The sequence below is a fragment of the Equus caballus genome, chromosome 1 (genome assembly GCF_041296265.1).
Source record: "Equus caballus isolate H_3958 breed thoroughbred chromosome 1, TB-T2T, whole genome shotgun sequence".
Lineage (NCBI taxonomy): Eukaryota > Metazoa > Chordata > Mammalia > Perissodactyla > Equidae > Equus > Equus caballus.
Genome location: NC_091684.1, coordinates 49,837,419 through 49,851,178, shown reverse-complemented (window position 1 = coordinate 49,851,178; position 13,760 = coordinate 49,837,419). Strand labels below are relative to the sequence as shown.

Here is a 13,760-nt window from a genome sequence, read left to right as displayed (position 1 = left end):
GTTTAAAAAATATTTCTGCTGATCCTAAGACCAAAATCTTTCCTGAAGGTTGTGACTTTTTAGATATTTTTTCTAAGGAGTAATTCTTTCAACAGTGTTTATTGGGAAGCAAATATGTTCACAGCTCTGAGTTTGGTACTGGGGTGGGGTATGGGGGCTGCAGTAGAAAAACGAACTTCGTCATCCCTACTTTTCAGGGATTTATAGTGGCGCACATCAGCTCAATATCCTAGAGTCTGGACTTGCTGGTGTTGGTATCTTTTATTCTTTTTAGGACATTGTTGGCCTTCTTAGGGCTATACAGCTCGGATTTTAAGGCAGGGAAATACTTAATTTTCTTGTTTTCTAACAAAATATTAGTATTTGAGGAAATGGCTAATGCTTTCCAATGTGACCACTGTCTTTAAAGACATAGGTAGATAATTTATTTCATATGGCATGTAATTTTATGATTTCCAGTGGAATGGTTACTGATTTTTAATATTCATTGAATTTTAGAAATTGAAGGGGGTAAGGTAGTCTCATCAGAAAAAATAAAGGGCCTACAGGCCAGTGTGGTTGGATGGTTTGCCCACAGACACATAATGAGCCAATGGTAGATTTGGGATTCAAAGCCCTAATGGGCCTTCTACTGTGCCCACATCCTACTGAGTTTAGTTTTTAAGCGGAGTATTTTTCAGGGCTAAAAGAAATTGGAACGTAAGTAGCCACAAAGAAGTAGCCAGATGGGCTACAACAACAGACTAGATTTGTGGACCTCAGCCTGTGGGATATAATTGATGATCTGGAAAAAATGACTTGTTAGGGGGTTTAATCCATCTTAATACCTGTGCTTTTGGATAGGGTAAATACTACAAACTCCAAAGAGAAACTATTGAAGTCCATTCCATAAGCTGAAAATAAGACACATTCTATTTTTAGAAAATCAACGTCTTATCTAGAAAAGCTCAGAGTCCTGAATTAAAATGAATTTATAAACTGCATTATTCCCTCTCAAACGTCTTGTTTTTACTTTTTTATTTAATAAAGCGAACATAATGAGGATATCACAATGAGATAAAACTAAGTACAGGACTCTCCCTTCCCAGATTGAAATCATCTGGCTGGAAGGAAATTTGGCTTGGGTCATTGTGTGTTGTGGCAAAATTGTCCTTGTTTAAAAAGAAGTTCTACTAGCATCAGAATAGAACCTGAATCCTCTTGTCAGCAGAGGGCTACTTGAAATGAACAGCTTGTTCTCTTACACTGAATTTCTTCCTTGAGTAGTGTGGGGTGGTGAGAGCTGACCATCCCCAGCAGAGAAAGCTGGGATGGGCTGAGCTGAGGTGTGTCATCCTTCAGTTAGACTTGGCTGCAAGGCATGCTGGGACATATGCAACACAGGCCCCACAGGGATTAGCCAAAAGCCCAGTGTCCCTAGGGGTGGGGTGCATTTGGTATTTTCTTGTAGCTATCACCTTGGAAGAAGTCCCACTTCTTTCGGCAAGAACATCCAGACTCCAGCAGCAGCAGTTCAGGAAGCAACACTGTCTTGCTTCTGAGCACTTCATACTTTCTACTTCCTAGTGTGGGGGCCCAACTCTCAAAGAGAGGCAGGACAGGAGGCTAATGAGGGTGTCAGAGGGCTAGGGGTTGGGGAAAAGCTGTTGTTCCTGGGGCGGGTGGAGGTAAGCAGGTGCCCAAGGTAGCATTTAGAGTAGGTCAAGGCCCTAGAGAATAGGGCACTATTTCTCAAAGTGTGAACTTTGGACCTCTAGCATCTAAATGACTCTGCCCCAGACCACAGAATCTGAGTCTCTGGGGTGGTCCCTGCCTGGGAGTGCACATCTTTAGCAAACTCCCCAGTGATTAGAAAGCATTGTAAAGTTTCTGAACCAGGGCAGCAGCGGGGCTTGAAATTGGATCCTCAGAAGGGCCTCCCAAGTGCCACCTGGAGGGTCCAGAAAAACAAAACCGAGATACAATGGCCGTCTTCTTATTGGTTGGCTCCTGTTCTCCTCATTGTGCTGGGTACAGCAGTGAACAATGGAGGCATAGTTCCAGCCCTTCTGGAGCTGGAGAGAGAGCCAAAAAACAAGTAGACAAATAGATAAAATTATATATTATAGTGAGTGTTAGGAAGGAAATAAGATGGTAACAGAGAAATTGGGGGGCCCTGTGTAGATAAGGTAATCAGAACTGGCTCAGGAATTTGCTGGAAATTTGTGAGGCAACTACAGCTGAATCTGGCCTGGGGAGGTGGGGGCTGGGAGCAGATGGAAAGGAAGGGTATTGTGTGTGTAGGTGTGGGCGTGGGTGTGGGCATGGGTATGGGTATGGGTGTGGTGGGGGGAGTACACACAGGAAACTCAGGGAAGAAGAGTGGCAAGGAGAAATGGGGATGTTCAGGGACCCAGTTGTATCCCCCATTTTGAGCAGATTTCCAATTTGATTTTGCTTCATATCACCATAGAGAATCTATGTACTGTTCTTGGGTAGATAAAGAGATGGGGGAGTGCCGCGAAACCTCTTCATAGAAATTAAAAATAAGCTGTCCCTCCTCTGCAACTGGTGGATTGCAGACAAAGGCCCCCTAAAATAGTATTTAGCCACCCAGCCTGTGTGGGTGTTCTCCATTCCAACCCAACTAAAGTGGGACCTGGTAATTGTAGAGGAGAGAAAATGAGTAGAGTATTTTCTAAAACAAGCAGCCTGTTTTCCATTATGTAAAAGAGAAAAATTAGCTTTTAGAAAACCACGCCTAGGTTTTGTGGACTTCTCTCTGGCTTCTCCCATAATCAGATGGGAGAGCTGAGGAGGCAGAGGGAGTCTTGTTCATTGTTCTTTGGGGGATCCATCAGCCTTTGCTCAATTTTTCTGCCGATCCTAGAGACGCTTTCAGGGAGACTTTGCATGTGAACCTGGGAAAGCACTAGCTGGCTGGCCTGGGGGATGGGCTGTGGGCAGCCTTGCAGGGAGCAGGAGTCTTAGTAAGAGGAGTGCTGGAGAGAGGTAGCACTGGGACCAGAGGGAGTTACTGCTCTTTGTCTGGGGTGGGGGGAGGGGGACGGGGCGGCCATGAGGGGAGGGTGGGGTGGAGGAAGCATGTTCTTGCAGTAAAGGTCACTAAGTCAGGCATGATCAGAGAGTGAAACAGCTGCTTACTCTCTCCCTCTCCAGGCTCGTGGTTTCTTTCCTCCATAGCCCTGTGACAGTAATTACTGTCGTTATTGTTTGATTTGTTTGCTTGTTTATTAGCTCTCTCCCCACTAGACTGGAAGCGCCCTGAGGAAGGGGCTGACATCAGTCTCACATGCCAGAGCCTCGTGTGAAAGCTGCCAGAGCCAGCGACGTGCATGTGTGGGATGACATGTGTGTGGGGGCCTGACTCTTACGTGTGTGGTATAAGCTGTACAGGGACCTTTCATGGGTGGACTCTGTGGGGCTCAGCCCTGACTGAGGGACAGGCTGGATGTCTCCCATTGCCCACTGGAAGGACATGTACGTGACAGTGGCACAGATTGCTCATGGGTTAATCATCAGGAGAGGCATCCTTTTATGAACCCATCCCACACGGGGTGTCTGAGTCCCCACCCTCTGTTCCTGCGCTGAGGAACGGCAGGTTGTCCTCAGGTAGGGGGTCATTTTGAGGTGGGGAAGGGCTATAGTTGCCAACAGCTGACCTGCAGAGTTTCTTCCATTCCGCCTTCTTGTCTTCCATTTATAGCAATTTATGTCATCCCTTCTGCTTGGAGGTCTTCTTGCCCTTTGAGACCTTCATCTTCTCTCTTCTGTCCCATTCCCATTTCTTTTCTTCCCCATTCCTTTCAGCTTACTCCTATCTAGTATCTCAGAGAGGAATAAACCAGCCATGCAAACGGATCTCCTTTGATGCTCAATCTTGTTTCTGCTTCAGTATGAGTACAAGTGAGGGAGGAGGCGGGAGGGGAAGACAGATGAGAAGAACCCCCTTACTACTTCTGGCTGTAATTGGGTCTCAGCATTATACCTCACACTCTGTGGGTGTTCAGCCTCTGAATGTGAGCTAGTATACTCCTATGCAGTGAATTGTTTGGTATTTATTTGTGTTGCATGAAGACTTTGGTTCAGTTCCACAAACACTGTCTAAGTCCCCACTCAGTGCCAGATTCTGTGCACCATCTTCAGTATACAGACATGGTTGCTTTTCTCTCCTTTAAAGTTGGAAAGAACTTAGAAGTGAAGACTCAGGTCCTCACTAGGCAGATGCAGAGAGTGGGGTCCTGGGAAGTAAAGTGAGGAGTCAAGGCCTCAGAGTGGGTGTCGAGTTTGGCCTCGCACACAACCACAGCTCTGCCCAGAGGCCTCTGGGGTTTGGAGATGTTCCTAATAACCACAACATCCAGTCCTTGAGTGCTGGCCACATGCTAGCGCTGTGCAAAGTGTTTTCCACACCTTCCCTCATTTAATTCTTAGAGCAGGTGCCATTGTCACTGTTGTTATTGCCTATTTTTATGGATGAAGAAATTAAGGCTGAGAATGGCCAAGATGCTTGCCCAAAGTCAGATGCATAGTATGTAGCAGAGCTGGCATGCCCTCTGTTTCTGTGTGAAGGCCGTGTCCTCTTCTGATTTGTAGAATATACAAGAGCACAAGGAGTTTATGAGAGGTGGCTAGTTCCATGTCTTCCCTCTAAATCTAGAGAAGGACTGACTTTCTTTCTTCTTTTTTTACTTTATTTTTATTTTTTAAAATTGTATACTCACATAAAATTTACCATTTTAACTACTTATTTTTTGAGGAAGATTAGCCCAGAGCTAACGTTCACTGCCAATCCTCCTCTTTTTGCTGAGGAAGATTGGCCCTCTGCTAACATCTGTGCCCATTTTCCTCTCTTTCATATGTGGGATGTCTGCCACAGCATGGCTTGATAAGCTGTGCATGGGTCCGTGCCTGGGATCTGAACCTGCGAACCCTGGGCACATGAACTTAACTTCTACACCACAGGGCGGGCTCCCTTTTAATCATTTCTAAGTATGTAGCTCAGTGCCATTAAGTACATTCACATTGTTGTGCAACCATCACCACCATCCATTTCCAGAACTTTATTCATCCTCCCAATCTGAAAGTCTGTACGCATTAAACACTAACTCCCTTTGTCTTCCCACAACTCCCTGGCAGCCACCATTCCACCTTCCGTCTCCATGAATTTTACTACTCTAGATATTTTCCTTTTGTGACCGGCTTTTTTCACTTAGCGTAATGTCCTCAAGGTTCCTCCAGGTTGTAACATGTGTCAGAATTTTCTTCCTTTTTAAGGCTAAATAATATTCCATTGTATGTATGTATGTATGTATGTATCACATTTTGTTTATGAATTCATCTGTTGATGGACACTTGGGTTGCTTCCACCTTGTGTTAGTCTGTTAATACTCTGTTAGGGCTGCCATAAAAAAAGGATACCTCAGACTGGGTGGCTGAAACAACAAACATTTATTTTCTCACCATTCTGGAGGCTGGAAGTCCAATCAAGGTGTTGGCAGAGTTGGTTTTTCCTGAAGCATCTCCTTGGCTTGCAGATGGCGGCCTTCTCGCTGTGTCCTCACATGGCCTTTCCTCAGTGTGTGCCTCCCTGGTGTCTCTCTCTCCTTTTGTGAGAACACGAGTCTTATTGGATTAGAGCCCCACCCTTACAACCTCATTTTACCTTAGTTGCCTCTTTAAAGGCCCTGTCTCCAAATACAGTCACGTTGGTGGTTAGGGCGTCAACATAGGAATTTGGGGGAGACACAGTTCAGTCCATAATATACCTCTTGGCTATTGCGAATAAGGTTGTTATAAACATGGGTATACAAATGTCGAGCCCCTGCTTTCAATTCTTTTGAGGTATATATCCAGCAGTGGAATTGCTTGATCATATGGTAGTTCTATTTTTAATTTTTTGAAGAACTGCCATACTGTTTTCTTTAGCAGCTGCATCATTTTACATTCTCATGGCGTTATTTCCCAATTTTCAGAATAGCTTTGCTCTTTTTGAGAAGTCACTCTGATTTTCAAGGGCCTCCAGTAGGAAGCTTGCCTGGATTCATTCATTTTTGCTTCCCAGATGCTTGGTTACTAAATCTTTCCAGAAACTTGATGCTCTTGCTCTTTCTGTACCTCCTGTCAGTAACCTCTGGCTCTTGCTTCCACATTCAGCTGCTGGGAAATCATGCCAGAAAGGAGGGGGAAACTGTAAATAATGGCCTTGTCTCAGGCGGATGCTTCATCTGAGCCGTGGGTTCTCAGGCAGCAGCCCCTGCAGACCTTGCCCCATCTCTGAGCATGGCAGAGGAGGGACCCTGAGCCCGCTTAGGCGCCCGCTGCTTTCAAACTGGCCGAGAGACAACAGATTTAAGATGTTTGTCAGTGGGCAGCTTTTCAAACATGGCCGTAGGTTCGTGTTTACTTACATCAACAGAATGGATGAGGGTATTTGTGTGGGAGTGGGTATGTGTGACGGAAGGGGTTGGGTATGAGGAGATGTTGGGGGTAGGTGTTTGTGAGGTAGGGTGTGAGGGTGTATGTGTGGGGTATCGGGGTATGTGTGTGAGGAATAGGATGTGAGAATGGGAGTTGGGTATGAGGTTGTATGTGGAGGGGTGTGAGGTAAGGTGTTTGTGTGTGGAGTAGGGGATAAAAGGGATGAGTGTGAGGGGTAGGAATGAGAGTGTATGTGGGTGAAGGCGAGAGTGTTTGAGGCTTAAAGGGTATGTGTAGAGTAGTGTGAAGGTATGGGGGTTGGTCATGAGGGTGTGGAAGACAGGGTGAAGGTATGTATAGGGGAGGGAGGGAGTATGTGTGGGATAGGAATGGGGGTGTGTGTATGGAGTAGGGTGTGGCGGTTGGATATGAGGGTGTATGGGAATAGGATATGAAGAGGGTGGGGTGTGAGTAGGAGTGTGTGCGTGTGTGTGTGTGTGTGTGTGTGTGTGTGTGTGTGTGTGTGGGCGGGCCTTAGTAGGGAAAGGACCAATGGCTCCACTCCAGGTAACCACCCCTGCCAGGTGGGTGGAGGAGCTGCTGAGGCCTGCAGAGCTTTCCCATTGTGGGGGAGCAGAGGAGCGGCACCCGGCCAGGGACTCAGGCGTGACTCACTTTCACCTGGTCGGGGGAATTAATTTGCTGGGCATCTGCATCAAGGCAGGATACATGCGTCAGTCTGTATGACTTTGTTTTTATTAAGAACCATGGGAGAAATTTAAAATGAGAAATGAAGGGGGTGAGGGGGGAGGTTCTGCTGGGAGCTATGGAAGATAAATTGCTTCTCCCTCAGTGGCTGGGTCACACTGAGTGACCAAGGTCATCTCCCTCTCTCCCTCTAATCTGTTCTTGACAAAAGGCAGCTATAGCCATCCCATGTGAGAGAAGTAACTTCAGAAGGCACACACACACCCACCCACATGCAGATGGAGATAAGGGAGCCCTGAAGCGCCTCCCAGATGCCGCCGGCCTCTGCAGCAGTAACTCTTTGTTCACTGCAGTCTGCTGCAGTGGAGGGACGCCGGCTTTCATGAATGGTAGCCTGGGAGGGGCCTAATGTCATCCACTCCTGATGTCAGCACAATGAATGAAACCCTCGCAAAGCGTAAAGCCTCAAGCACCCGGGAAGTAGATACCTTCTCAGATTGGTTCTCCTGGTGCAGCGTCTCTTGCTGACAAAATCACCAGTCCCATGTGTCACCGATAATCCATATACGTTAGGATTTAAATGAAGCAGAAACTGAGGCTGCATGTGGAGTAATGTGTGTCTGATTCTGGCACAACCAGCTCTGCCTGAAGCAGCTGTGGCCGCGACCCTCTTCCTGCCAGGCGCTGGAGAAAGGTGCTTTTGAGAGCTGCGGACCCACCGTTGTGTGTTAGGCATCTACTTAGCTAGCCTGATGTTCTGCTTTTGCTGGCAGAATTCCTTGCTGAAGCTCCAAGCCCTCGAAACTGATCTGTGCTCTGCATTTTTGACAAACCAGGAAGAAGCTGCTCAGGTGCATGGAGTCAAGGACCCAGCCCCTGCGTCCACCCAAAGTGTGCCTGCTGAAGGGGCAGATGCTCCAGGTAAGAGGCTGGGGCTGGGGGAGGTCCTCGTTCGTACTCTCAAGATAGTTCAGCCTATTGCTGCTTCTTCCTAAACCTAGCCCCATGTGGGAAATGGTGCCTGGTGCAACCTGAAAGCTGAAGAGGTGCTTGAGTTACACGGGGGAGCTGAGAGGGAGCTGAGAGGGAGCAGGAGGAATTAAGGTGTGCTGTAACATAGAGCCTTCTCTCTAGCTGGGGGCCAAGAGTCAGACTGACATAAATGGGTGTCAGGGGAAAACCACCCACTGCAACTCCTAGTCTTCATTTTCCTATTTGGTCTCCTATGACAAACAAGTGATGTGCGTATTTTATATCACTGGACCTAAGTAAGCTGTGTTGTTTGGAAACTTATGATGGTTTTGAGGGATTGAGGGATGGGGGAGTTCAACATTGCTACTTCCTTTCTTCTCTTAACTGCTTGTAAGATGATCCATCAGCACAGGGGAAGTGGAGGTGATTGGTGTAGCTCATTCTGATCCTATATTTCATTTTTTTTTTAGCATTAATTTCTGTGTTAAAGTCTCAAAATTGGGTCTCATTAGTCTGTTAGTCTCTCTAGTTTTAATCCTGGGGATGGTAGATTGGCTAGCAAGCAGAAGGCAAACTAATACTCTCAGGAAGACTTAGATAGAAAAGAAACACTAATTTCCGTGAGTAGAAATGAGAGCACAGCTTATCTTTTCTAACACAGATGGGTCAGAGGTTTGCAGACTGGTTTCTGGGTGGATGGCAGAAATAGGCTTAGGTGAGCTTGCTTTATGAGATGTCCTTTATCTCTAGGCATTGAAGGAAAGGATTTACAAAGGTAATCTATTTCAGTACCATTAGCAGTAGTACATTTAAAACATTAGTGTTTAAAACAGACCCACGTGATCTAAGCAAGTAAGACAGTCATCTCCAGTGTTTGACTATATATTAATAATAGTGGCTAATAACAGCTACTAATAGTAGCTACTATTATTGTTGAAGACTTTCTATGATCCAGGCACTATTCTAAGCACTTTATATGTATTATATTAAATCCTTCAACCAACCTCTGAAATAATACTATGCATAGTAAGGACACTGAGGCCTAGTGTGACCCTGCTGGTAAGTGGTAAATTATTTCTCCATGGATGCAGGTGTCCAGTTGGCTGTCCTTGTTGCCTGGCGAGCTCCCCTTCTCTGTTGGCCATTATGTTTGAATGAGATGCATATGAAATTGGGCAGGAGCCAATGTCAAGCCAATTAGGGGCTTAAGTCAGATTATTAGACAATGCCCTTCTTCTTCCACCAACTCCATGTCCTACCCCGTGCAAACAAACATAAAAATCCTCAAGCCAAATTACAAATTGATTTGAGTTATCGATGTTTTGCACAGCTTTGCAAGTATCTGGCAAAGAGTATTCAATAAAATATTTGTTGCATGTTGAATATGGATATATATTTTTCTTTTTTTCTTTAAATCATGACTTTTATGTGTGTGTGTGTGTGTGTGTGTGTGTCTTATTTTCTCCAAAGGTCAATAATAGTTTCATAGTTTCTCATTCTAGATGGACAGGATTTTGAACAAGCTTATTAACACTCCTTGTAAAATAGAAATACCTTGTTTATGTATGGATTGCCCCCACAAAGGAACCATCAATACATTCCATGTTCAGTGTGAAATGGCAGAAATGGGCAAAGGACACTTGTGGGTTAGACGCTGGATTTTCCAAAATGTAAGTGAATCTGAGATGTTCCAGAGTCTGTCAGACAGTTTACGAAAAAGAGAGGTTTTCACTCTGTGGGTACACGTGTGTATGTATTAGGCAAGAACAGCTCTTTCAAGTTTGCAAAGGTAAAACCATCCTGATGTTTTTTGCCTTTGCAGAGCTTATGAATAAGGAGCCTCATTTAGCTAAAATGACTGCATAGGAGTTATTATGGGGAAAGTGAAGAAGTCCCAGCCCCTATATTGGACCTTGTAATGCTTTATTTGACACATATTTCTTTCTAATTTTCCAATAAAACCCATTGGCACAATCTAGAATCCACCCACTAGATGGTTTCAGGGACCTAAGGAGTCTTCATTTGGCAGGGATATTGCTAAACTGACAAGCATTTGGAAGAGGCCTTCACAATTTAAGTTATGGGGTGGTTTGGTTTGATTGGCTTCCAAGATACACTCTTATAGGAAGGCCATACATTTTCTAATCCGTGTGTCACTTAGAAGGAAGAAATTTATGCTCGTATTAAATCAGCAGTTCTTAATACAGGGCCTCTGAATGGAATTGTAGAATGATCTTTGAACACCTTGAAACTGTAGTTTTTTGTGTGTAAATTCCTGATAAGAGTGTGATTGCCTAGGATTAGCACAGATGGTCATAAGTCTATAGAAGATTATAGCAACTTAAAAATTTTTCCTCTTTTTTGAAGTCTAGCATCTAGCCCTGGGCCTTACATGTATACAAATATTCAGTTAGTAATTGTTGATGTCAATAATTGGTATAACAAAAACAAAACCCAACAAGTGATTTTTACAGGAATATCTGGATATGATATGCTACCAGTTACCCATTAAAAGCAAACATTCATAAATATAAATTGGTGTTATTTAAATAGGTTTCAAACTTTAGGCTTGATTAGGGCATGGCTTCAGTTGTTTAACTTCGCAGTGGGCATCTGCAATGACGGTCTAAGCAAAGTATTGTAGTCTCTCCTTCTTGAGATCAAAACACTACGTTTTAACTTGAGTTTATGGGTTTCAAAGATCAGTCCCATCTAGTGAAATACCTGAAATGCTCCCTTATTCTAAAAATCCAGTTATATACTGCACTTGCAGCAAGAACATATTTCATGGCACCCCTCGAGGGGCACTGTGTTCTGGATAGTGTTCCTGAACCTTCTTGCACATTATAATTACCAGGAAGCTTTTCAAACATGAGGATTCTGAGTCCTCATCTCTAGTCAGTCTGGGGTGGAAGTCCTGGAATCTTTGTATTTCATAAACACTTCTAAGTACAGGAGCCATTATTTCAGTGGTCAGGGTCTTGAATTAGGAGAGAAAACATCAGGTTCTCCTTGACTCTGCTTCACCGCAATTTCATCAAAGGGAAGAGGCTCACAGACCACATGGACTTATAACTCAAAGTCTGTGACCCGTCCACTCAGTCCATTTACTTCAGGAGAAAGGTGCTCAAGCACCCAAGTCTGCAGGCTAGAGATGAGTGGGATGGGGACATGGACAGATCTGGGGGATGTCGAGGCCCTTAGAGAAAAGTGATGGAGAGGGAACCAGCTACAAGGCGGCTTTGGGACTGTGCATGGGGTAACTGTCCCAGTTTGAACACTAAAAGTCCCACATGCTGGGAAATGCTCAGTCCCAGACAATCCAGGATGGCTGGTCACCCTACCTGTAGGCAAACCACATAACGTGAGACGTACTTAGGCTCAAAATCTCTCTAACTGAATCAGTAGCCTCTTAAAGCTGAAGTGAATGTTTCCTCTGTGGCATTTGTAAGCATCTTTTCTGGTGATGGTGAAAGGAAAATGGAATGATGATTGTTGTTTCAACTGCTTGTCATTTCACAGTGTGCACAAGGACTATTTGATGTTCCACATGACTAAGCATAGTAACCCCTATCCTATCTGACCACAGGTGATTGATGGTATAGAGTTTTAGCAAAAACTGTCGCCAGAGATAACTGAAGACTTCTTACTAAAAATAATAGTTCCAAAGCACTACCTAATTAATTCTTTTATCCTAAAATCTTGATTTTCAAATTGAACTTTCCGTTTGGGTAAGAGTTTAGTTGCTGATGTTGATTATTAGAAAACACTAATGTATTGTATGAGAACCTGACCTTCCCTCTCATATGTCAAGACACTGTCCACCTGACCAGAAGTTCCCAGTTACTTGGGAGTGCTTATTAAACGTACAGGTGTCTGGGCTCCCCACCCTAAAGTGCAAAATTAAAATGTCTTAAATCAGTCCTTTTAAAGCAGTGGTTTTCAACCAGAGTTAATTTTTTTGTCTCTTTAAGGGCACTTAGCAGGATCTGGAAACATTTTTGGTGTTACAGCTAGAGGGTGAGTGCTACTGGCATCTAGTGAGTAGAGGCCAGGGCTGCTGCTGGACATCCTACAATGCACAAGACCCCCTTCACCCCCCCAAACACACATACACATGCACACACTGCCCCAACAAATTGTTATATGATTGTTATCTGGTCCAAAATGTCAATTGTGCCAGGGTTTTAGAAACCCTGCTTTAAAGATCTTTAAATGAATATCATCAACATTAGTTAGTGACCTCTTCATTTGCGCAGGCGTTGTTACATAGGTTTTCTCATTTTATCTTCACAACAACCCTGAGGTAGGTGCCATTATTATTCCCAGATGAAAGATGAGGAAATAAACTTGGAGAGTTAATGAAACTTGCTGAAGGTCCCACAGCTACAGAGTTGGGGGGAGGAGTGGAGGCATTCCCCCAGTCAGACTCCATAGTCTAAGTGCTTCGCACTCTGTTATTTGCCATCCTGTCTAAATGTTAAGTCCACATAGTTCGAATATTCTAAAATTCGAAAGTAAGCCCATGGATAGCCTATATACACTCTACATAACTAATTTGTTTTGAAAATCATTAAAAAAAAATTTTTTTTTAAAGATTGGCACCTGGGCTAACAACTGTTGCCAATCTTTTTTTTTTTCTGCTTTATCTCCCCAAACCCCCCCTGTACACAGTTGTATATCTTAGTTTCAGGTCCTTCTAGTTGTGGGATGTGGGACACCGCCTCAACGTGGCCTGACGAGCAGTGCCACGTCCGCGCCCAGGATCCGAACCCTGGGCCGCCGCAGTGGAGCGCGTGAACTTAACCACTCGGCCACAGAACCGGCCCCCGAAAATCATATTTTTTATCCATGAGTTTGTTTTGTCAGAAGAGACCTAGATTTGTAGTTGATTGACCTGTTGCAGCCCCTCTGTTCCTACAGTTCAGCTCCTTTGATCTAAACCATCTCTAGGCCCCTGTGCCTTTCTTGAAGGGTATTTACCTCACCTGCATAGTGTATTCCAGATGGAGTGAAATAGTAGAATTTTCTTTGTAAATATGGACACAGGCACTATACTTTTGCAAAATGATACCATTGGGGGCAATTAGACAAAGTATACGTGGGATCCTTCTTTTATTTCTTACAACTATAAGTGAAACTACAATGATCTCAATAAAAATAACAACTTAAAAAATGGGCATGGGGTGCTTTATAAAATAATTACAAAATAAGTATGCTTGTTGGATTGTTTCCCAAACTCTTCCTAGAGATGCATGCTATTTTCTTGGCCTTTTTGTCATATCAGAGTATTCCATAAAACCTCCAAAATTCCCATTCCCTGTCAAACTAATGCTTTAGTGCTTGTTATTTAAGAGTAGATGCGTTCGTTTTCTTCAGCTGCCTTGCCCGCTGGCCCACAGTGAAGGTCGTCTGCTGCTGTTCAGCTTCCTCATGGTTTGTGAACTTCTGTGGTTGCTTAGCGTTTTGCTTTCTGAAAAATATCATCTGTAAACTCCAATTCAACACTCTACTTCCTCTTCTATTCATTTCTGAAATGTAAAACAAGATTAATCCAGGAGCCGTTTGCGAGGATTAGTAATGACGTGTATGTCTGTTGTAAAGATACTAATTCAACTCTGTTCTTTGCTGCATGTTGTTAAGTGGATTTTGTATCCATT

At 44.2% G+C, this 13,760-nt stretch overlaps 1 protein-coding gene across 16 annotated transcripts in view; it reads left to right on the top strand.

Annotated features, from left to right (window-relative positions):
• Positions 1–13,760, top strand: part of FAM13C (family with sequence similarity 13 member C) — a 118,972-nt gene that overhangs the window by 72,658 nt on the left and 32,554 nt on the right. For all 16 annotated transcript variants that reach the window (XM_070262818.1, XM_023643526.2, XM_070262843.1 and 13 more), the window contains one exon: positions 7,965–8,049. In XM_070262818.1, the coding sequence (XP_070118919.1) occupies positions 7,965–8,049 (85 nt within the window). The remainder of the gene's footprint in view (positions 1–7,964; positions 8,050–13,760) is intronic.